This window comes from Helobdella robusta (genome assembly GCF_000326865.2).
Source record: "Helobdella robusta unplaced genomic scaffold HELROscaffold_20, whole genome shotgun sequence".
In the NCBI taxonomy this organism is placed as follows: Eukaryota; Metazoa; Annelida; class Clitellata; order Rhynchobdellida; family Glossiphoniidae; genus Helobdella; species Helobdella robusta.
This window is the reverse complement of record NW_008704084.1, coordinates 1,896,051-1,921,545: the sequence shown is the minus strand read 5'-3', so window position 1 is coordinate 1,921,545 and position 25,495 is coordinate 1,896,051. Positions and strand designations below refer to the sequence as shown.

General features: G+C 34.4%; 4 protein-coding genes across 4 annotated transcripts; all 4 read right to left on the bottom strand.

Moving 5' to 3' along the window:
• Positions 1-4,781: 4,781 nt before the first annotated feature.
• Positions 4,782-11,057, bottom strand: HELRODRAFT_171329 (hypothetical protein; the record flags this gene model as incomplete). Its single annotated transcript, XM_009018056.1, has 7 exons — positions 4,782-5,107; positions 5,448-5,509; positions 6,550-6,677; positions 7,035-7,112; positions 7,698-8,053; positions 8,326-8,429; positions 10,981-11,057. The coding sequence occupies 7 exons, from the start codon at positions 11,055-11,057 to the stop codon at positions 4,782-4,784; spliced, it is 1,131 nt and encodes a 376-aa protein (XP_009016304.1).
• Positions 11,058-11,860: 803 nt separating this feature from the next.
• Positions 11,861-12,505, bottom strand: HELRODRAFT_171328 (hypothetical protein; the record flags this gene model as incomplete). Its single annotated transcript, XM_009018055.1, has 3 exons — positions 11,861-11,988; positions 12,082-12,197; positions 12,426-12,505. 3 exons carry the CDS (start codon positions 12,503-12,505, stop codon positions 11,861-11,863), a joined length of 324 nt encoding a protein of 107 aa, XP_009016303.1.
• Positions 12,506-15,301: 2,796 nt separating this feature from the next.
• Positions 15,302-17,490, bottom strand: HELRODRAFT_171327 (hypothetical protein; the record flags this gene model as incomplete). Its single annotated transcript, XM_009018054.1, has 6 exons — positions 15,302-15,568; positions 15,689-15,763; positions 16,420-16,494; positions 16,789-16,881; positions 17,290-17,330; positions 17,448-17,490. 6 exons carry the CDS (start codon positions 17,488-17,490, stop codon positions 15,302-15,304), a joined length of 594 nt encoding a protein of 197 aa, XP_009016302.1.
• Positions 17,491-22,169: 4,679 nt separating this feature from the next.
• HELRODRAFT_171326 (hypothetical protein) lies at positions 22,170-25,237 on the bottom strand (the record flags this gene model as incomplete). Its single annotated transcript, XM_009018053.1, has 3 exons — positions 22,170-22,241; positions 24,417-24,467; positions 25,034-25,237. 3 exons carry the CDS (start codon positions 25,235-25,237, stop codon positions 22,170-22,172), a joined length of 327 nt encoding a protein of 108 aa, XP_009016301.1.
• Between the last annotated feature and the right edge of the window lie 258 nt (positions 25,238-25,495).

The window sequence follows — 25,495 nt, the reverse complement described above, 5'->3', positions numbered from 1 at the left end:
TTCAGTATTTCGGCAACTCAATTTTTATAACAACGACTTAGATTAGTTTTTATTCACGCCATTATTGTTGGCGAGCGGTATGCACATATGCAATTTTATATATATAATAAAGATTTTATTTTAGATTCCTCTCAGTTTTCCTTCTTTTTTTGCGTCATAAATGTAACCATTTCTATTATGGCTACTAACTAACTAGTTCAAAGTGTTCAAACAATTTTCTATTTCTAGGTTGCTCCGCTTGTCATTTGTCTCTTTTGAATGGAACATTTTTTCTTCGTTGTTATGCAGCTCTGATAGACACATAGCTGCTCTTCATTGCCTAATTTTGGATCGAGCTGTACGTACTTCCACAGCATTTGCATACAGACGCTGCCTCAGACGCACGAAGCGTTATGATCAATAATCTCGCGGCTTTGCGCAGACGTCTGGTCTGCCTCGCCAGAAAATATCCGTTTATGTAATTTTTTTGAGTGATTTTAAATTGCTTCATTAGTTTTCCTTGCGTCAAAGTTCATAATTGCTATCGGCTGTTCGTTCGTTTTATTTACTTTTTTGGTTTAAGTTACTTGGTACATGTCGACATCTTGAATGTATGAATTCCACTCAGATTTATAAAAGTCTGCGTCAGCTTGCTCTAATTCATCCTGTCTGTTCATCAGTATTATCAAATGTTGTTCGTGTTTGTCGTCCTCATTTAGGTCATGCTCATTCACAATCACCGACTCATTCTAATGTAACAGGTGAATGAATGTACATATGTACATATTTTGTTTTATTCATTTGTTTATTCATCTGTACGCATATAATTTGTTTAATTTATTTAAATTTGTATAAATATCAATCAATCAACAGTTGTTATAGTCGATTTAGTTGAAAGTTTACATACCCGATACTGCTCCGACCGACTTTGAAATCTGGCTCAGCTGACTTCGTATCCGTTTGACGTGCAGTTGAGGTGGCGTTGGGTGGGGCTATGTTATCAATAGTTTAACGGCCATTTTTGTTTTAATTGTTTTTAAATTTAGCCGACATATATTGTTTAAATACCTTTTATATTTTTAAAAACGCCGTTTCAGATAGCAAAATTGACCAGCAGTTGTGCAATAATTTAAAATATAAAATGTCGCCAGCTTCTTCAAGCCCCTTCTCACAAATTGTTTAGTTGTGGCCTCTTCGTCAAAATTGACTCCTCTCCGTCAAAGTTGTTTGGATCCGCCCTAATTGATATAAGAGGCATATAAGCAGTTCAATATATAGAAACTTTTTCAATTAACATTCGACGTCATTTTCATATCATGCGCTCACAAAATGTGCAATTTTGTGACGAAATGTTTAGCGGCCAAATTAGTTCATTGATATTTCAAATAACTTTTCAAAAAGATTTATGTTAGGATTGATTTTATTTCATTTCAAGATGGACCGGATTAATGATTTTATACTAGATAACTAAGTGAGCAGGCGTGCAATCAAGACATTTGACATTTTTTCCTTCATTTTGTTCATTTACGTCTATGTATTAATAGTTATTATTTCACGTGTTTGTATGTTTTAAATGTTTTTAAAAGCTTTGAGGCCTAATTCAAACTTCTGTCGTTTCATTCAACGAATTCATCGTTATCTAAAGCTGTTTTCCTTTTACAATTTCTAATTATTAAACTCTATTTTACCATCATCGGAACCCTCATGTTTATGTTGCCGTTAATTATGAAATTTATTTTTCAATCGCTTTGTATGAAAAATTTTTATTTTTGAACGCTTTTATTTTTTTCTATTTTAAATTTAAATTAAATCTGGGAAAACAAAAACTATTGTCTGTTAACACGCGCTATTCCTGGTTCGCTCCTTAATGAAATTCTGCCAAAATATCAAATGACATATCAACTTCAATTATTTTTCGTATTATATAGTAATAAAAATCACTTTAACCTTTTCTTCGTTTGGAAAGAGTACAAAGTCGTCGAGAGGAGCGTAATGTCATGTACCTAATGAGACAGTGAAGATGTAAAATAGCTATAGTTTGTTATTTAGTTACGAGTACAAAACCGCGTTATTTGCTTGGTAAATGGGTTTGTTGTATTTGAGCTCCAAAGCTTCAAGTATCGATCGATCATCACAAGAGGAGATACGGGTCATTTGTTCAGCTTTTAAACTAACGAATTATTTTATAATTGTTTTTGATGGCAAAAATTCGAAATAGTTTCACGGAAATTTATTTGATCATATAAAAACATGAAAAGGAAGAGGCAGCAAAAGATCGGATGCTCCGTCCTGGAAGTTCCAACGTCAGCTGGACCTCACAGAGGCTCGCGAGTATTTCAATCTAAAAATGCAAACAACGACGCGCCAGTTTATGAGCTTCAACAAAAAACAACATAAGGTCTGTAAAACAAAAGCACCAAAATTAGTTAAATAAATTTTTTCTGCGCTGAAAATATAAAAAGGCAACGAACAAGAAACGAGACGAAGCGTACGATATTTCACAGACACACTGCATTTATCGCTATCAGTTGAAACTCGAAATTGAAGATAAATTCATAATGAAGGCAACCATAATATAAGTAATATGCATGAGAAAATGACGAGCATTAAGTTGGCTCGGATGGCCTGGCACGAACCACATTCATCTTGTTGCTCCTGGTGTATCATTTATTTCGATGTTAACAGCTTGACATTTTATCAATCAATCGATCAATCAGTCAGTCGGTCGGTCGGTCGGTCGGTCGGTCAGTCAGTCAGTCAGTCAGTCAACCAACCAACCAATCAATCAATCAACCAATCAATCAACCAACCAATCAAATTTGTAAAGCGCTATTTCAGTGATGTTTAAATGTTATATTATAACGATAACATATTTAATCAAAATATGACATATAACATCATAAATACATTAAATTATATTTAATTCACCATTAAATATCGACCCAACCAATATACAAACAAACGAAACAGAAGAACAAATGATGATTTTTTTAAAAGCAGTCAAGGAACAAACCGCGGGGTGATAGGCAAGACATGGATCTGTCTTGTTGGTGACCGTCAGGTCTGTTGCCAGCTGGCATGCATAAGGCAAATTGTTATGTGGGTAGTTGTCAAGGATGTCGTTTTGTGATGAAAAACAAATGATAACCTTAATATTTAAATATCAATTGGAAGCAAGACATTGGAGTATTTATCTCGGACATTGAAAGGGCTGGCTCCCCTGCCGCGTTCATAGCAAGAGGACGTTTTTTTAAAAAATGCCAAGAAAAGAAGTGCATATCGTTTGCATGTTGTTTATTAGCAAATATTTTCATTCATGACTGAAAGTTATTTACGAATACTATTAAAAAGAGTAAAAAATAAAACGTGGGAACTGATGAAACATGATAGTTAATTGAATGATTTAAAAAAATTCGACCATATACGTAAGTAACGTAACCGCTTACAAATTATTACTAGAAATGATTTATGAAAATATAAAAATGTGACAAATGATTAAACCTAACTGAAACATATATCAGAAAAAAGGATATATTTGATTTCAACGGGCGTCATGACGACTTTGACATCTTTGGAGCAAGAACACGGGGCCCTCACAACCAAAAAGATGAGGTTTGTGCCGGCTACATGACTGGCGCTGAATGTGCTGCAAAACATTTGTAACACATTTTAAGACATTTATAACACGTTGGAGCATTTCTACAGCCAAACATTAAACGTTTATAATATATTACTTACAAAACCTTGAATCTACATATAATATTACTCAAATGTTAAAATTTTTTGTCACCAGATGTCAAATTTTAAAAATGAAAACACACATAAATTAGTACTACACCAACGAATATAATAATAAGAGTAGAAACTTTTGATGTGTTGCACACAATTTTCAAATGTCTGAATGATTCAGTTTTGTATTTTTTTAAGAGTTATTAATGAAATATAAAATTATTTAAATGGAACGTCACACATAACCTCACATCCACACAAGTCATTTCTACTCATATCAATTTAAAAATTTGGTAAGTATTTCATTGCTTCGAAATTGTTTGGATGAAGGTATTGAATGATGCTCTGGTTAAATGACATTATGAAGTGTTAATTAAAACTCTTAACATTTGCACACTTAAGTTAGATGATGTTTTTGAGGATTGAATTTCTAATGTGTATAGAATGTGTATGTATATAAGCAACTTCAATAAATGCGGCATCTCCACGCAAAACTCTACTTCGATCAGTTTGTTCATATAGTTTGTAATTTAAGACAAATCTAAATGTACAATTATATATATATGTATATATATATATATATATATATATATATGTGTGTGTGTGTGTGTGTGTGTGTGTGTATGTGTGTGTGTGTGTGTGTGTGTGTGTGTGTGTGTGTGTGTGAATGATTAAAAGATCTTTTTCTGAAACTTGTTTATTTGCACCATTCCATAATGGGTCCGTCCAAGCAACTTTCAACGAATTGTTAAGTGATGCTTCCACTGTTAAACTTTTCAAACTTTTCAGTTAAAAAATTTCCGCTGCTAAAGGGCTTAGCATTATTATTGGAACGAAATCTGCTAACATTTCTATTCAGTTGAGTGTGTCTCGGTAGAGAATTTGTAAAAATAATCATTGCATTAAATTTATAAAAGACAATTTTTCAAAGTTAGTTTACGATTTGTTATTGCCGGCTACAATTGAGTTAAATGATACACATGAGTTTTTAAATATTAAATTGTCAAAAATAATTTATTTATCCTTTTCATTTCACAATAAAAAAAATTTTTAGTGTGAAAAATATAACAAAATCAAGAATTCAAAAGGTTAGAATTTGCGAACCTGGTGCAGAGATTGTCGCAAACGCTGGCGTTGCCCTGGAGAGGCAGTCTGGACGTGTCGGCCACGAAGTAGATGAGCTGCTTGAAGCAGGGCACGTCGCCCACAAACTTGCGGTTCTCGAATGAGGTCTTCGTTTCTCTGAAGCAATCGAGCAGTAGAGAGCCTCGGACCTTGTTGTAGCATTCGCGCATCATAGCACGGAACTCAGGGTTCTCCATCTGGTAGCCATCTTCCAGGAATTCCTCGTCAACGATGTCGTAGAAGAAGTCGCCGTCGGTCAGCGGGTCGTCGGTGGCTGCGTGTGTTTGTGCGGGGATTGAAATGGATGATGCTTGCATTGCATATTATTGGCGATAACATTTTTAGTCTGCGAATATTATTAACAGAACGCGGTACAATCGGGCGCTTGCTTATGACATGACGTCATTTTGCCAGCAGAGTTTTTGGATCAAATAAGTCTAGAAAACATTTGAATTTCAGTGAGCAGTTTATTAGTTAAATAAACAAACTTGAAACTTAATTTCTATTCCGTTTAATTTAATTTGAAGATTCATTTAATAAAAACTGATCACAGGAAGTTTGTGTGGTAACATTGAAATATTTAGAGAAAAATGGAATTTTTATTTTGTACTAACACAGCAAGCCGAATAGATGAGAGGACATCATTTGGATGAGGACAGGTAGGTTGGAGACGTACCTGCATGAACCAGTTCACGTTCAAATTCATTAATCATTCTAAATTCTTATTACGTTTTTAAATTGAAAAAAGTAAACAAACGAACGAACAAACAAACGAACGTACGAATGAACAAACAAACGAACGAACGAACAAACAAACGAACAAACATTTGAAAGTAAATTAGATACGTGAGTTAGGACTTACATCAACAAAAGTTCCATCAGCCATCGCCAATAAGATAGAAAACGCTTCACTGGCTGGTAAAAAATACTAAAACTAATCAACAAATTATAATAATAATAAAATGATTATCCTTTTAACAAAATAAAATAATGAAATGATTATCCTTTCAATAGTCACAACAATATTAGCACTCAATTAAAGAACAGTGCACCCAGGAATTGAAATAGCTCGAATAAATTATTCTGTCTGCCAAAAACATTCATTGCTGTCAGGTAGGTACACAAGATGATGTGAGCTTCATGATGTAGGTATTGACATTTAGAATGGAAAAATAAGATGACAAAAGCAAGTGCTGGCGTATTGTCAATCAAAAATTTAATTTGTAACAAAAAAAGCAAGTGAAAAATGTTTCAAAAAAAGCTGAATAAGAATGAAAGCACCTCAATGAATAGATTACTGGCCGATGATTTGCTTTCGTTGTATATGTCGCAGATCGCCTGATTCACCATCTTTATCCTGCGAGCGTTCATCATTCAATGGTAACATTAATCAGGTGTCTTATTGCTCAGAAATATTTTTATTTACACAATTTTGTATAAAAATCATAAACAAACGTAAATTTTTAATTAAAAATGTGGTTTGTCAGTGTTCCACATCCTTGGAGCCCGCATGACTTCACGACTTCACGTGTCTGAATGTTTTGGGGCTCGACACTTTTGTAAGAAAAATTTATCAAATTGTGTGAACACAATCTGTTGAAAAAATTTTCATGAAAAATATAAAAAATTCATTCTTTTAGTTGGGCCGATTATCACCCCATGACCCTACGACAGCCCCAAAACACGACGACCGACGAAAGTGAAGGAGAAACGTACTTTCTGAAGAGTCCGCTTCCTTCCGGGGCAGAATCATCACTGCCACCATCCTCATCAACTTGCTTTTCCGTGATGATGAGGGCCTTCATGATGGGACCCATGCCTTCCACCTCCCCAACGAAGTAACCCTGAGGTCACGCGGACAAGAAAATTATAAACTACAGATAAATCAAGACCAATCAAAATCATTGTTGGGTAAGTATTAAATTATTGGGTAAGTATGAAACGAAAGCAAAACTGAATAATTTTGGTGCTTTTAATTATGGCTCAATATTTCTGCATGTTTCAAACTTCGTGATTGCATTTAGAATGCATTTGAGTTTTCAAATAAGATGTTGAAACATGTTAAAAAAATTATTATTTATTCAAAAGTTCAACAGTTTTGTTTATATATTTTTATTTGTTTATTTTATTATTTATTTTACAACTATTCAATAAATTACGAGATATAAATGAAGTGTAAGAATGCAGAATGAAGTGTTCACTTGTCGATTGGGCATGCTGGAGAAGATGACGAAGCCACTGTCATCGATGAGGTAGCAGGAGACGTCCTCCGTCTCATTCTGTCGTTGGCAATTATTTTAACCACTTTAAATTTCTTAATTATTAAAGATGCATTTCAATTTCGCTTATAAATTAATGATTGTTGGACGGCGTGGAGGTCCCCGGGACTACCATAGTTACGAGGAACGATGGGGAATTTACTTTCGTTTTTTAACAAGTCTATTCCATGAAATAAACTGGTTAAAAAATGTAAACTAAATTGTTGCGTCGGATGTTTGCAACGCGTTCAGAAGCCGCAGTTTCATTTTGAGTGGCCGACAGTTTGATGTGGGACGGTGGGCCACCCCGATGTGCACGCTGCAGAAGAAACGAGGCAGGTAATGGCGGGTTATAAGGTGGGTGGAGCGCGATGTTGTCTTGTCGTTTGGATGAACTTTTAATGAACTTGCATGGACCTACTCAACAGTTCACGCTTCAATTCAAATAATAGAGCTTAATTTCATTTTGAGACCTTGAACATGAAATTAGTTTCAAATAAAACCACACAACGGGTGCACCTTATTTCTAAATTGTGGTGTACAGAACACACATATTACTCTAATATGAAAAATAATAAATCAACACATTGAATTAATTTATCTGACGATTATACATCCTTTGATACATTTGAAATAATTGAGAGTTGGACTCACAACTCCAGCCATGCAGACATGTTTGCACTCCTTGTTGTCGTCGCAGAACGTCATGGAGGTGACGACATCGAATATAATTTGACTAAACGTATCCGTTTTTAAGGCTGCACCAACCACACCAGCCACAGCTTCCTTGACGCTGTCGTCGTCATCTTCCTCAACATCTTCTTCCTCCTCATCGTCGTTATCATCATTTTTGAAATCGTGGCGATGGTAGTGGTGGATGGTAGATTTCATGGAAGGATTCGTGTGGCTGCTGATGACGAGAGGAGTGCTGATGATGATTGTGTTCTGAGTTCTTGAGGTTTCTGAGTGTTGGAAGTGTTTATACTTTGTTTATTTATTTGCTTTTTTTTATCTATTAAATTTTTTATTATTTCCGAAAAATCTGCATTTAATTTGCGTGCAAGTGTACAACAACGAAAACCTGGCCATTAAACCACTGATAGCAAAACATTATTTTTATCGTTCCATCAACCGAGCTTGTCACCAGCCAGTAAAGCAATAAAATTATCGAAAAATTAGTCTTAACAAACAAATAAACGAACGAACGAACGAGCTTACGAATGAAAGAACGAACCATTCAAGGAAGGCACGATGAATGTGAAGACATTCTCCCCGTTGTAAGCAGATAGTTTGTAGTAGGTCTGGTCTGTTGTTGATGTCCTATTCTGCATCATGCGGCTGGGAGGTGTTGAAAAAATTTAATTTTTGAAAATGAAAAACAAACAACAGACGATTTTTTATTGAGAAAATGTTTAAACTCTTGTTCGAAATCAGATGCTTTAAGAGCTGTAATGGTCAAAATAAATTTCCCGCTAATAATATTTCAAAATTATTGTTCTGAAATCCAAAAAGTGATGGCTTAAACGGAAGTTTCACTATTGGGCCTTAAAATGGTCGAAGTCGAATGTCAAACTGTAGTCGAATGTTTGGCAATGCCAAAACTTCAGTGCATCTACAATAATTAAACTTTTAAAATTATTGAACATCGGTTAATTGGACCATCAGCTCAATCGCTCAAGAGCCGGCTGATCTGCCGTTTTAACGTTTTAAATTCATCCACGGTTGCTTCATTCGCTGAAAATTTTTACCGTTCAGCGCGGGAGTTGATTATTTTGCGCCGAAAATGCAAAAAAAGAAAATTTTTTAAAAAAGATTTTTTCAAAAGTGAAATTTTTAAAAGCTCATTGCATAAACAGAAGCTGTCAGTGATTGTAACTCAAAATGCTCTAAAGTAGTTTATGTACGTACATATTATCAAAAGTGTGCGGCCTGTTATGAATCGCTGCCAAAATATAGTTATGCAGGAAATTCAGCTGCGATGTTCCAAGTACAATCATGTTGTTCTAAACAGACATTGAGGTATCGTGATACATACAATCACATAACTTGATATACAAACACGTACCTAAGAAGGTATCGTGATACATACAACCACATTATTTGATATACAAGCACGTACCTAAGAAGGTATCGTGATACATACAACCACATTATTTGATATACAAACACGTACCTAAGAAGGTATCGTGATACATACAACCACATTATTTGATATACAAACACGTACCCAAGAAGGTATCGTGATACATACAACCACATTGTTTTTTATTCAAAACCTGTACACATGAAGGTATTGGTGTACATGTACAATACACAAATACACAACCGCATATACACAAACACGTGCATACGAAGGCATTGTATTACACAAAATCATATTTTTGTCCGTAAGTACTTATAAACAAACGTAGAGCGACACTTGCAATACAATTATCACACACGCACAACCACGCGTGCCCGTTGTAAGGAGTTCTGCAAGAAACCACGGAAAAACTTTTCAAGCTCCAACGCGTTCGAAGCAGCCATGCGTATTGCGCTATATTAATGTTAATATCATCATCTCCATCATCATCATCATCACCACTATCATCATCATCATCATTATTTTCATCATCATCACCATCAGACAGCCAATCAAATTGTACATTTTGTAACACGCATTTCAATGGAACGCGGGGTTGAGGTGACTTGTACTAACAGGACGTCATCTGGGGAAGGTTCCGGAGGGTCTGAAGAAGGTGATGATGATGATGATAGCAACAACGAAGATGATGATGACGACGACGATGACGACAACAAAGACGATGAGGAAGAATGCGGCGATGAACTGTCTAAGCCGGGGTTAGACGATGACGATGCCGGGGTTGGGTTGGGAGGGGTTGGAAAATGTGGTTGCGATAACGATGATGACAATGATAAAAATGATGATGACGATGCGAATGAGGACCAGGATGATGACGACGACGATGACGATTGTGATGTAATTGGAAGGTATCTCGTAAGGCCACCTTTCGTCCCGATGAACAAAAACTTTACAGATCCGTTTCTAAAGTTAACGAGAGGAACACAGACAACTTGAAAAACAATGTCATCAACAAATGTCATCAAAAACAAAACAAAAAAATAACGATCAGCAATGAACAACGTCATTATGCATTTTTAATATTTTTTTTTCATAATTAAATTATTCATCTACATAATTAACGTGACACATTGGTAAGAGATAGTAAAAATAACTACAATGACGATAAAATAAAATTATCGCATTATTCATGGCAATAATGAATAAAATCATTTTAATATTATTATTGATAAAAGAAAGGGCAAAAGAGGCTAACTGGAAAAGGTTATTTTGGTACATTTGCTTGCCCCAGATGTCTGCAACTCCTCTGGTTGCTCGGGCGTCATACAGCAAACTGTTCAGTAGCTCCACGTTGCCTGTGCAGTGCAGCCAGCCACGTCATTTGGGATTTTGTTCGTTTTTTTTTTTGAATTTAAGACTAAATTTTTATTTTTTAGGTTATTATTATTATTAATGTTAATGTGCTTGTTGTTGCTAGTATTGTTATTATTATCATTATCATTGTTTGTTTTTTATTATCACGAAATTACCGCTAAAGACACAGCAGCAGATATTAATACGTAATATTGAAAATCACAGTCCGGCTGTTTGTAATGATTATTGGTTGAGACACCTCGCATACGTTCCAAAAGTCCGGTTGAAATTCGTACAAAGAAGTCTCGTCCAGCAGCTCCCGACAGAACGCGACGAGTTTCGACCGTCATTCTGCCTTTTCAAGTCCTTCTGCCTTTTAACGCCCTGACATCGCGTTACTTCGAGAGGATACGATCGAAGTTGTGGAACTAATGTAATGCCTTTGAGACCAACTTCCTCAGATCAAAAGCTTTCAAGATATCCAAATATTCCAAATATTCTCGCAACCTCCACAATAATTTGAACGACATTTTCAAACATGTTTAATTATATTTATGAACTCTTGTTAAATTTCAACTTTAGGCTGCCGCTTGTCAACATTACATAGTCGGATGTTTTTTGCAATGAACTAGTTCACCATGCAATGTCGTCATCGTACTCTATTTATTGCGACAGAAATGCTGTTTAAAACTAATCAACTCTCGCTGAACTCACTCACTATGAAGATTAATATATTAATTTATTCATCCTTTTATTCAATTACACGTTCTTATTTTAATTATTTTATTCCATTTTATATCTTCCTTTTTCTCTTTCCATTTTTTTATTGTAATTGTTTTTATTTGACTTCCGGCTGTGTCATAATAGCATCCTCATTCATAATTTCTACCGGTGCCAATTAGTCTAATTTGAGAGTTGCTCTTAGACTTTTATGTTATAAATTTAAATTTACATTTTTTGTGCACCTGGATTGTTCAGAAAATTGTAGTATTTGATTTTTTGGGAACTTATATTTTGTTGTTTTTCATTAAGTAAATTTTGAACTTTTTAATTTGAATTCAGTGTAAAAATTCGCGCACAAATAAAGTACTAACTATCGCAATTTTATTTTGAATTAAATTTGGAATAAAATAATCTCATTTAAATCACACGTTTTCAATGCAATTTGAATTTAGTAGGAGTTTAAATTTTGACTCGGCTGGCCATTTTACCGAAATAATCCTCCAAAAATAATGGCGACAACTTTCCTGTGTCTGTGATGGATGTGTTCTTATGCCTTCATGCCTTATGCTCTCATACGAAGCTCCACCCACGTACAGGGCGGCGTGATGGTTTAATGGTTAAAGTCGCCTGGTGCTGTTTCGCAGTGACCGAGTTCGAATATGACAAAAAGATCCCCGCCAATCACATGCTTCTTGTGTGATGCGTCGTTTAGCACGTATTCGTTTACGATGTTTGGAACTTTGAAAGAGTGTAATTGACCTTTAACCTTTTTAACCCATTTAACCTTCAAATTCAAGAACGAAGCCCCAATCTCAGAATGAAACTACTAACAATGTCTGTTGATGGTGTTGGAGTCGTTGTGGTGCTTCAGGAGGAAGAGGAGGAGCATCTCCTCGTGCGAAGCTCCTTCCACGTGCAGACTCTCCTCATCTGTCAGACAGTAATTCCTGGGTGGGTTCGTCAATCCAACGTTTATTTTTAAACTATTAATTTTTTAATTGGTTCTGGATGTAGCCTAAATCAGGATTCTTGTTGCGATTGAACCAGGTGACCGAAAGATGAATCATGGCGCCTTAATTTTATAACCATCTGGTCAGTAATAGAATACGCCCGAAAAAATGATTCATCGATGTATATGCCTTCAGAAAATATTAAAAACATGAGAATCTACTGACCACTTGGCGATTGTGTAGTTGCTCGTCTGAAAGTCCAGGATATCTGCAGAAAATAAATTATTCAGCGTAGGGCAAACCATATTATAGCTTTCAATTTTTGTTCATGAAAAGTGAAACTGAACAGGTATGACATTACGTCTCTACGAAACTGAAACTGAATTAAGTGACCTGTCTAACGATTGACACAACAGACAAAAAACAATTTTCAAATTATTACACCACTTACTATATAGTTTGTATGGTAAAATCATTACAAACTGAATTATTAGGCTAATACTATGAATAAGAATCTGGAAAAACTTCCCAACAAGATTAACAATGAAATAAAATGAAATGTTGTAATAGATTTATTTACTTCGTCACCATCATTACGTTAATTCCGATTGGAATTTTTAACAGGCAGGAAGTTCATTTAACATTTAAAATTGTTTTTATTTGATAAATTTCATCACAAAATCGTAAAAATTACCAAAATCCTGATAAGAAACGGTTGAGTCCAAGTAAAACTGGCCATAACCTGGCGACAATGACAAGCCGAGTCTGCTCAATGTGTTGTGTTTATTCATGTTGGTTCGTCACATAATTTAACAACAACAACATAAACAACAACATAAACAACAACAACAACATAAACAACATCATAAACAGGAACGACAACAACATAACTAAAATAATTTTTTAGCAAACATACTTACCACGTTAAAAACTACAGTTAGAAATTACGTTAACTGAAGTAAATCTTAATATAATTTAAAAGGTGCGAGAACTTTTGTTTGATTCATAAAATTGAAATCTTGCTCAAAGTTTTGTCGAATTATTTAACAAACATATATTTTTGGAAACATTTAGATAAATTTTTTAAACATACTTTTTCAACAACGTGTTAAAAAAAGTTTCAAACTAGTTTAAAACTTGTAAAAAAGCATTCATATAAAGCGCGCTCTATCTGTGCATGGTTGGTTGGGCCACAATTATTTGAAAGATAATTTTTTCAAAGTTTTTTGCTTTTGCAATAATGAGAAGCGTGGTTCGTTACAATTTGCTTGTAAGATCGACAACAAAACGGCGCACTGCAACAGTAACAGCAAAAAAATGGCAGCTGGAAAAAAATTTGTTTGTAATGGCTGATGGCTGTCGTGATGTTTCCCTAATGAGGCACATGCACAGACTGGAATGTTGTTGCTGGGGTAGGAGGAGGGGCGGAGGTCCTTGAAGCTTGTGTTGCTGTTGGAAGCTTTAGAGGGGACCATGTGCCAAAATCGGACATGATTGAAGAGTCAAGATTTTGTTTGTTGATCTCATTGGCTTTTTTAATGCCAATCTTTATTCAGTTAATTTAGTTGATCAATATTTTATTAACAATAATAATTTAAACAATCCTATAATTTGTTTGGTGACCAACAACTTCTGCATCTTCTGCAATTGGCGGATTTTTGGAAAGCGGACATTGAATTTGTCAAGAGTAAAAATTATTTATTTGCTACTGATCTGTTACTTACGACAACAAATTGTGCCAAAACAAGTTGTTGTGAACTTAATGTTGCACTTCAAGATGAAGACATTCCAATGGTCAGTGGAGCATCAGCCAAGATGCGTTGGGCGGCAAGGATCTCCAGTAAGGCAGACAGCAAGTTTGGCGCAAAATAAATAGGTCGTCGGAGTTGAAAAACTTTTAAATCTGAAATTACAAAAGTATAAAGTAAATAATTGTCAAATAAACCACAAAATATGACAGAAATATTTCAATCCAGTTTTATTCTTGCGTAATTTGACGATATTAAATGAATAGATAGATTTGAGATGGATGACAGACGAGAATGTTGTGGTGTCCAATAACAAATTAAGAAGTATCATGGAATGAAGCTGGTTAACAAGGAAGATGATGTAAAAATTTTATTTTTTGTCAATCCTTTCCAGGTTGAGTAATTTTGTGACAGTAGTTAGTGTATTTAAAGTTTTTAGCAGCAGATTCTTCTCGCATGTATGTTTGTCGTAATTCTCATCTCAAGCATACGTAAAATGACGTAAAACATTATTTCACTTATTTAAAAATGAACATTTTTGAGAAATCTGTTTTTGAAAATATCTGCCCGTTGTAAACACGACACACACACACCAACACACACACCAACACACATACACACACACCAACACACACATCAACACACACACACCAACACACACACCAACACACACACACACCAACACAAACATATAATGACACTCCCGCTCAAACAAACACTTAGTCACATACAAACATTTACACACGCGCACATGACATATAATGCCCACACTCACAAAAATACACACACACACACATAAACACACACACATGCACTTAATGAACTCACGAGAAAGGTGTGTCATCGATAGGAATGTAGTGGAAGGTGTTGTTTGGTGAGAGGATCAATCTTTGCTATCCACCAAGCGTCCATTCAAATATGTTCCATCCGAGAAGATGTTTGAAATAAATTTGTTTCATACGTTAGTTTTGTCATATTCTATTCACACAAGGGAGTAAATTAATTCATCAGTTAGTTAGAAAATGTGGTTACCTTATCGCTGAAGATGGTCATAGATGGCAGGTTAATGCTTCCTGTCTGTCTCGAGATCATCATCTTCTTCAGCTGTTGGTTGTGGTGGTTGGTCGGTTGGTTAGTTTTAACGATGAATTGTTGCCATGCTTATAATTATATTTTTATCAAATCAATGTTTAATTCAATTCTAAAAAAACATATACAAACACATTTTTTAAAATAGACTAAAACAAAACAAACGGTGAGCTTAAAAACTGCACGCATAATTGTAATTCAACATTTTAATTCAAATTTTTGGCAAGATCAGAAAACAGTAACAAAGAAAAATTTATTTTTATTTCATCGAAACTTTGCCATATTTGTTGGATAAGGTGAGGATCTGTGAACAAATTGAAAGAACAACTCATTGAACAACTCATTGAACAACTCAGTGAACAACTCAGTGAACAACTCAGTAAACAACTCAGTAAAAAACTCAGTGAACAACTCAGTAAACAACTCAGTGAGCAACTCAGTGAACAACTCAGTGAACAACTCAGTAAACAACTCAGTAAACAATTCAGTGAACAACTCAGTAAACAACTCAGTGAACAACTCAATGAGCAACTCAGTGAACAACTCAGTAAACAACTTACTGAACTACTCATTGAACTACTCAGTGAACAACTCAGTGAACAACCAAACACTACCATCATACAAACAAACAAGTCCAGTAAACTATCTGACCTGGTTGTCAACGTCATGGAGTTCCATGTGCTTCAAGTCCATAGTGTATGCCGACCTTCTCTCCGCTTCCTTCAACTGTTCGTTCGATGGAGTTAGTGTGATGTTGTTGATGTTTTTGTTGTTGTTGATGTTGTTGATGATGATGATGTTGTTGTTGTTGATGATGTGGATGTGGTTGTAGTAGTGGTTGTTGTAGTTATTGATGTTGTTGTTGATGATGTCGTTGCTAATTTGTTTTTGTTGTTGTTGTTGATGTTGTTGTTGATGTTGTTGTTGATGTTGTTGTTGTTGATGTTGAGAATTAAATTAAAAAATACGTCACCACGTTTCAACACTTAGGTGCTGTGGTTTATGCACTGGTGGGTGTTGGTGCGTGCTTCAAGAGATTTTAAATGGAGTTCTCTGTGATGTTATATTTCTAGCAGATATTTTGAGAAACATCGCAACATTTTTACAGCAGCGATAATGAAAACATCAACAACAATAACTAATAAAAACAACAACTAACCATTATCACAGCAGAAACAACAACATCTACAACACATCAACACACAACAACAACAACATCAATAACAACAACAATAACATCATGGATGTTATTGTTGTTGTTATTGATGTTGTTGTGTGAATCAAAAACAACAACATCAACAACAACAACAACATCAACATCAACAACATCAACAACAACATCAACAACATCAACAACTCCCACTGCTACAACAACAACGAACCAGTGGATGATAGTTGGGATGGAACAACGTGTAACCATTGTCTGTGATTGCAAACCAGTAACTGTTTGATCCTATCTGATTGTTGTTGTTGTGTTGATGTTGTTGTTGTGTTGATGTTGTTGTCGTTGTTGATGACAATGTTATTGTGTTGTTGTTGAGGCTGATATTGTTGAAAATTGTGACAAGGCAATCTTTTGATTTTTTGGTTTGTTTTAGTGTGTCTTATTATAACTAAAAACTTGAAACAGTAATTCTTAAATCAGTACTTCTAATCAATAACAAACGACTTTTCAAAGTTTAAAAAATATTTTTTCTTGAACGCCAACAACAAAAAAATTGATCGACATTCTCCCCAACAATTCGTCTCACCACGTTGCTCTGGAGGGTCTTGAGGAGGTCGTTGATGGGGAGGTCTGTGGCAACGACACCCAGCAGCTTCCGACTTCTCGCTGACGTCGAATTCTTTATGTGAGAAATTTTTCAACATTTAATTTGTTTTTAATTAATTAATTAATAACAAATTAATTAACTAATAAAATTAATAACAAATTAATTAACTAATAAAATTAATTAATTAATTAATAACAGATTAATTAATTAATAAAATTAATTAAATAATTAATTAATCAATACAGATCCATGAAACACTTTTAGACTCGTAGGTATCGAGTGGAGATTAGTTGTACCCGACAAGTGTACTATCCCCACGACCAACACAATCTAACTGCACTTCACGCGATTCAAAAACAGCCCTACGTTATGCAGCAGGTCTGGGTGATATTTTAAAATTCCTGCCCGTGTAATTTTGAACGTGTTATTTCTTAAACGACAAACTAGTGCGCTCTTCAGATGACGTCACCAAATTATTACCTCCCTCCTTCTCTCCCCCCCTCCGTTCTCTAGCACGCCATCTTGATAATTTATAAGAATAATTTTTTTGTGATTTCTAATTTTTTCATTTTTTCAAATTTTAGTTATTTCAATTTTTATTATGACATTTAATATTTTCAAATTGTCTTCAATCTAACTGAAACTCTGTACAATTCCCTTTGATGGTATGCGACAGGGCATAACTGTTTAATGGGACAGGTTCGAAAATTTGTACAAGTTTATGAGTTTAAAATTTTATAAAAACAAAAAGTACTTGGAAGAAAGAAAAGTGATAGAGCCATAAACCACAGAAACATAATTTTGTACTAATTACAAATTTTTATCATTAAAATTTCAGTACCAACATTTAATTGACTCGCTGGAGATGAAGCAGAAAATCTGAATCGTGAATACGAATGCAAAGAAGAGACTCCCTGCGAGCACTTAATCCTTTTCATCTGTCCTTGGTTTTCAAATAAGAAAATTAGCTTACTCTTTTTCCTCTTCTCTTTTTCTCTACTCCTCTCGCCTTCTCTCTCTCTCTCTCTCTCTCTCTCTCTCTCTCTCTTTATTTTTCTTACTATTACTCAATTTTTATCGTTTATCCAGTCTTCGTTACTTTCAAATTATCTAAAGGTCATCAATCTTTATTTTGAACAAATGAAAAGTCATAATAATAAACAGAAGAAAATGAAAAAATAGATGGATATAATGATATATTGATTGATTGATGTTTTAAATGAAATGAATAACATAAGATAACGATTGTCGTCTGGTAGGATGTGAGGCAGTCGAGGAGAAATGTGAATGATAAAAACTATTTAATCAGTTAATACACATATGAATATATAAATATTCCAAAAATATACAACGAACCATTTAGTCACTAAAAAACAGGCATAACAACTTCATAAGGGGAGGACCTAGACAAAGTTGACATGGGGCCAGAATTCGACTTGCCTAAATTTGTCGAGAGGCCATAAACTGCCAAAATTAGCTGGTCGACCAAAATTAGGCTAGCGACCTATTTTTGGCTTATCACGCACTTTTTTCTGTCAATTTTGATTTAAAACTTAATTTTCGTGAGTAAAAACTAAGTTTTAATAGGAATAAGGCTCTCCCATAAATTTGCCACTAAGCTTCACTATTCGCATGTCATGAGTTAGAATGAATTTTATTCGCTTATAGAAATAACTACGGCAAAGATTGAGCAATTTTACTCAGTTGTTGAAAGACACTTGAGATGTTGAATCGTTGAGTTTAAACTGCCTATGTAGTTTTATATATCAGAATTATAACAAAATAATTGATATAAATTTTCCTTGCTGCATCTGCAAACAAGACTGCCTTGTGCACAAAGTCAAAAAAATAATGATGTATGTATGGTGAAAGTAAGAGGAAAGTGGCATTGTTTCGATGGTAGGTTAACGGCAGAAAGATGTTTTGGTGATCTCCTCTCCATAACCAATGGAGGCCAGAAAGTGAGAGACGCAGTTCAAAAACTGGAGATGACGAAGATGTGATGAGATAGGGAGTGGCCAAGTCGTTCCAGTTGCTGGTAGGTCCGACGAGTTTCAAGTGCAAATTAAATAAAACCTCATGAACATGTACTTGATTATTATTAAAATAAAATACGTTAAATGTACATACTAATAATTTTAATGAAAGGGCACCAAAGTGGTCGCATTCGATATAATATTTTTTAAATTAAATTTCATGTTTCAAATTATTTCAACATTAAGACATAAGAAGTAATTGTCAATTGTATTTAATGTTTAACACATAATGTTTAAAATTATTTAAAACAGATGGTATTTCAGTTTGATAATCTTAGGTCCAGTGTATAGTTCAAACTTCATATTGCTTCACTATCACGATGAGGCACTGCGCTTTTGGGATTCCTACAAGTTACAGCTACTTGTTTTCAACGCTTGAGAATGCAAATAGAATATTGTTTATTTAACAAAAAATCATTTATCGAGCAGCTCAACTGAAAAATAATAATAATTTTAAAAATCATTAAATTCTAAAAAACCTTTAAATTGTAAATGTTTTTAATTCATAATTTTTGATTTATATGGTAACAAATATAAAAAAAAACTAGACGTATCTCACATGAAATCCAATTTTCAATATTATTAAATAAATATGAGGAGTAGCATGCTAGAACATTGGAGCAGTGGTAATTGCTTGCCTCATGCGAACCTAAAACATTTAAAAACAAATCCAAGATTAATCAGTAATTGATGTCCAGTAGAGTTAAACTGTTCAAACTCGAGCAACGTCCGCGTTGAAAGCATAAAAATGCACTAAATAGTTGACTATTTGGCAGTGAACGGTTGAGATGGTGGATTTTGAATGGTGGATTTTGAATGATGGATTTTGAATGGTGGATGGTGTATATTTAGGATGGTAAATGCTGGAGATGTTGGATTTGGAGAGCCTGCGTCTAAAGTGTGCATGCTTCAGAAAATTTACAACAGATGCAAGGAAGATGTTGGCGATAGCTGAGTTTGGAACTGTTCCAGGTTTATGATTGAAAGAAATTATGGATGTATACATCCTTTAAATAATAATTTTTAATAAGATTTTTTAATAATAATAATAATAATAATAACATATTGTTATAAATGGTCGGGAAACGACGAGTTCGTTTTATCTCCAGTAGAAAATAGTGACAGGAAATAACTTTCGAATTATCGATTTATTGACCTACAAAACAATAAGCTTTCCGAATCACACTTCACTAACTTTTATCGCAAATGCAATAAAAAAAACAACGTAGAGTCAAATGTCAAATATCGCTTCCGACAACTAACAATCAACCGCAATAAAAACATGTTCCAAAAATGGAACGTTAGGCTGTTAAAGGTTAAATATTCAAAGTCACTCCATGTCTCAATATATCGCAGGTTTTAACAACGCTTTCCGAACCTACTGGATAACTCGCTGCCAGAAGGTTCCAGTTTCTTCTGGAACTCTGTAAACTCGCAGGGCCCCTAGCAAATTCATTTGTGACAATTATAACAATATGATATGTGTAATATGTACATTGACTTCACTGGCTGGTAACACAATGAGCAAAGCATGCAAAAATTTTTTCATAGTCAATGTTCACTAAAAAAATAAAATGATGGCGTTAAAAACATTTTTGAAAAAAAAAAATTAAAAAAAAAATGAGAAAGTGTTGAATAAACAGAAAACGTGGGCGTAAAAGAACGCAACTTACAACGACATCAACATCAACAACACCAGCAAAAGCAACAACAACAACACAATAACAACAACAACGACAAAAACAACACAATAACAACACAATAACAACAACAACACCACCAGCAAAAACAATCTTGTAGAATGAACATTATCAGCGTTCATTGACATTTAACTGACGTTCAACAAGCATTCTGGATTAACGGAATCTCTCCTCAACAATGAAAGTTTATTTCTTTTGGGAAAAATTTTTTTGTTTCCATTCTTTGCACACGCATTTACAGATTCTATTGCAATCTTATTATGACTCCTATGTTGTACAACAACAACAACAACAACAACAACAACAACAACAACAACAACAACAAAAACATTAACAACAACATCAACAACAACATCAACAACATTTGTATAAACGATTTTATGTTGACAACAGTAAGCACTGCAACATTACCGACAGTAAAAACAAAAAGTAGCAAAACCAACAACAAAATATCAACATAAAATGAACTATTCCACCAACCAAACTAACTCCAAAGCAACCATAACAACGACAACAACACCAACAGCAATGGTTACAACATAATGGTTAAAACATAAACAACATAATGGTTAAAAATTTTTTAATAATTTTTTAAATTATTAAAAAATTTTTAATAATTCGCCTGTTTGTGGCGGTACACCATCGTTGTAGTCGATGTCGATTGGTGGTTGTGGTGGCGATACATTGTGGTTGTGTGGTCTCTGTTGATTGGAGGATGATGGGACACCCATTAAAAAATTAAAGAAAGACAAACGCCAAAAATGGCGTTTAAGAGTTTGATGGCAAAATGATGGTGATGATATTTATGATGAAAGTTGAGACAGTTGTTTTTATAAAGATTTGTCGTTATTTTGTGGTTTATCTCATCGCCGGGTATTTTATGGGTGCTGGTTCATTTGGTTGTGAATGTTTTTGAAAAAAAAATAAATGTGTGTTTTGGTTGATTTTGTTGTGGTTGTTGTTGTAGTTGATATCTTTGTCGTTTTTGTGGTTGTCGTTTTTGTCGTTGTTGTTTGCTGTTGAAATGAATGTTGTGGTTTCTGTTAGTGTTGTTGTATTTGTTGTTGTTGTTGTTGTGTTTGTTGTTGTTGTTATTGTTGAAATAATTTTTAATATTAGAAGCAATATTTTTTCATTGATGTTTTTGTTCATTTTTTTTTCAGTTATTTTTGTAAAAAAAAATATTAGTTCAATTTTGTAAAAATGGTGTTGGTGTTTCAGTTGGTTTTCGCCTGTTATTGTTAATTTTTTTATTTGTTTTTTTTGTGCTAATAAACAGCGTACTATTGCCATGTTGTAGTTGTTGCTGTTGTTGCTGCTGCTGATGATGATGTTGTTGTTGATGTTATTTTTTATGGTGGTTTGTTTTTTGTTTATTTGTTGATGTTGTTTGTTGATGGTAGTTTGGTGACGTTATTTATTTGTTTGTTGGTGTTGTTTGTTTGTTGATGTTGTGTTGTTGGCGTTGTTTTTGTTGATGTTGTGTTGTTAATACTGTTGATGTTGTTTATGATATAACTAAAAACAGTTTTCCTTTCGTAAATATATCTACATTCATTTCTTTTACAGCGTTGCGTTTTTCGCCAACAATTTTGAACTGTTTTTTCACGGATATAAAAATAGGTCAGAAAATATTTTCCTTCATGGTTTTTCGATGTTGTTGTATTTTGAACTTGGCTGTTGTTGTTATGCATTGCTGTTGGTGTTGTTGTCGTTGTTATGGTTGCTTTGGAGTTAGTTTGGTTGGTGGAATAGTTCATTTTATGTTGATATTTTGTTGTTGGTTTTGCTACTTTTTGTTTTTACTGTCGGTAATGTTGCAGTGCTTACTGTTGTCAACATAAAATCGTTTATACAAATGTTGTTGATGTTGACAACAATGGACCATCACAACCACCGATCAGCAACCACCACAACCACCGATCAGCAACCACCACAACCACCGATCAGCAACCACCACAACCACCGATCAGCAACCACCACAATCACCGATCAGCAACAACCAAAACAACAATGCGTCACTGCCACAGCCACATATAAATTGACACCAACAATGCTTTACCAAGTCAAGATGAGACAGCCAATCAAAATGAGGAGAAACAGACGCCGGAAATTGCATTTAAGATGACGCTGAAGAAGTTGACGATCATGATGGTGATGATAATGGTGATGATGGTGATGTTAATGGTGATGATAATGGTGATGTTGATAATGGTGATGTTGATGATGGTGTTGATGAGGGTGATGTTGATAATGATGATAATGGTGATGATAATGGTGATGATAATGTTGATGATGGTGATGATGATGATGTTGATGTTGATGATGGTGATGATAATGATGTTGATGATGATGTTGATGATGATGTTGATGTTGATGATGTAGTTTGTGTCTGGTGGTTATGACAACGTGGTGGTAGAGATATTGATGATGATACTCGCAAAGAAGATGATGAAAATATTTTTTTAATTTATTGAAATAGCTTCAAAAAATAATGAAGAACAGAGCATGGTGATGCAGGCTTGAAAATATCGAAAAAACACAAACGAATCAATAAATGCTGGTGCTAGTTGATACACGGTGGAAATTGAGAATTTACATGTGCATCAATTTCTTAAAAGTCTCCTTTTTATAAACTTATAAGTTTTAATTTAGGAAAACTCAAGCAAACTTACGGAACTTCATCAAAAATGTTTTCCGAGTCTAAACATCCTAATTTATACTTTCATTTTATTCCTCAACAAACATTAAGCGCTAAATATTACTTCTTTTTGTTCTTTGTTTCAAAATTTTCCGCCTTCTATGCTGCCTTCTTCCAGTCAAGCTTGAAACAGATCTCTGGAGACCCATCTATTACGATGAATTAATGATTGATTGAGCATTTGACTTGCTGACCATCGAGATAACAGAACTGTTTGTTACCTGTACTTAATTTGTTTGATTGTGTTTGTTGCTGTGGTATGTGCGAAAGATCAAAGGCCACTCATTACTTTTCCTTGAGTGATTTCGTCTACTTTTAATTCAACAACAACTAATATGAAATCAACAACACGGCTGGAAAAACAACACTAACTCAAACGCAAGAACGCAGTGACGGCGATAATAATTGTTTTTATTTTTTTTTCTTCATGATACCCATTAAACTAATTTTTTAACTCCATAATAACCTTGATCAATGGAAGCAGAGAAAATGTGAACAGTTGGAAAGATATAGTCAATAACAACAGTGATGATGGCCGGAAGTGATATAAAGTCAGCACTGCAACATCTTTCGGTAAGAGATTCTATCCGTAAAAATGTAATAGGAACATGGCAAACAAAACAACAACAAAATCCAACAATAAAATACTCGAAACTACAAAACTAGCCAGTAAATTCGTGTCAATAAGTAAAATAGACATACCGAAAATAAGATGAACGCAACAAACACAACAGCACAAAAAAACAAACATTAAAATACACATGAAACAACCTAATAAACGAAACAACACACACACACACACACACACACACACACACATGCACACATGCACACATCCAAGTGGTACAACAATAGTGTCGAAATAACTCAGCATTACATCAGCCAGCAACAAAACCATCACGGCAACCCAGCAAAACAGCAACGAGACATTAACACGCCGTACTATGCGCTACGTTATCACAGCTGAAAAAGAAGAAAAATCATTGAAGCAACAGCAAAAACAACAACACCATCAGTATGATTGAACAGCGAAGCAGCTGAACAACAATACAGAAACCAGCCAGCAAGGATAGGGAGACAACACAAAATTAGTAATAATAATAATTATAATAATAATATTCTTAATAATAATAATAATAATAACAACAACAAATAATACTCATTACTAACATCCTTTTGGCCGAAGACTGGCTTGGAAACTGTCACAAGCGCTCCTAAGCCCTGCACGGTTGTGGGTGGGTTGAGAAATAATCATTAATTATTATTATTATTATTGTTATTAAATGAATGGATGAACAAATGAATGAACCAATAAATGGATGAATGAATGGATGAATGAATGAACGAACGAACGAACGAACAAATGAATAAACAAACAAAATATATGTGTATAAACAATGTTATGTGAACAAGAACATACACTTATGTAACAATAACTGATTAGCTGAGAAACAACAAACCCCAAGACGAAAATTTGTAAGAGTTTGAATAAAATATTAGTTTTCAACGTGATGTTACGTGCCGAGATTAAGAAGTCTGAACTTATGAGATGCACCTAATACGCTGAGTTGGTGTGAAAGAGATAAGCTTCCGTCAACTATGATTGATCGCCTACACGAAATGATGGGTTGAGTACGTGGATGGATGGATGGGTGGATTGATGGATGGATGTGTGGATAGGTGGATGGATAGATGGATGGATGGATGGATGAATGAATGAATGGGTGGGTGGACGAATGGATGGGTGGATGGATGGGTAAATTGATACGGTAAAACTTTTTTTATACATCGGCCTCTTTGATTTCACCGTCTGCATTTGTTGCCAGGATATCCCCCCATGTTCCTTTCATCATCCTAGCGTGCGGTATCTGCCTCATTCGTGCTCTTTTTTTTAAACTCAACATAGCAGCGCTGTCCTCACGATTAAATGTTTCAACATCATTTCTAATGCCATCAACAGCTTTACTCAGCGTTGACTTAATGGTCTTCATTTCATTTTCAATCGCTTCTACATTTTTACGTACTTCACTCTTTAAAACATCAGCGAAGCTAAACTTTAGCCTGGCCTATACATTCTGTATCTAAGAGCTAACTTGTGATTATGACTCATCCAGCTCTGCAAGTTTCTTTGCAATGACATTTATTTTATTATTAAGCAGAGTAAATTTTTTTTTAACGTATGTATGTACGTATATATGTCTGTCTGTATGTTGTGTTGTGTGTGTATGTATGCATGTATGTATGTATGT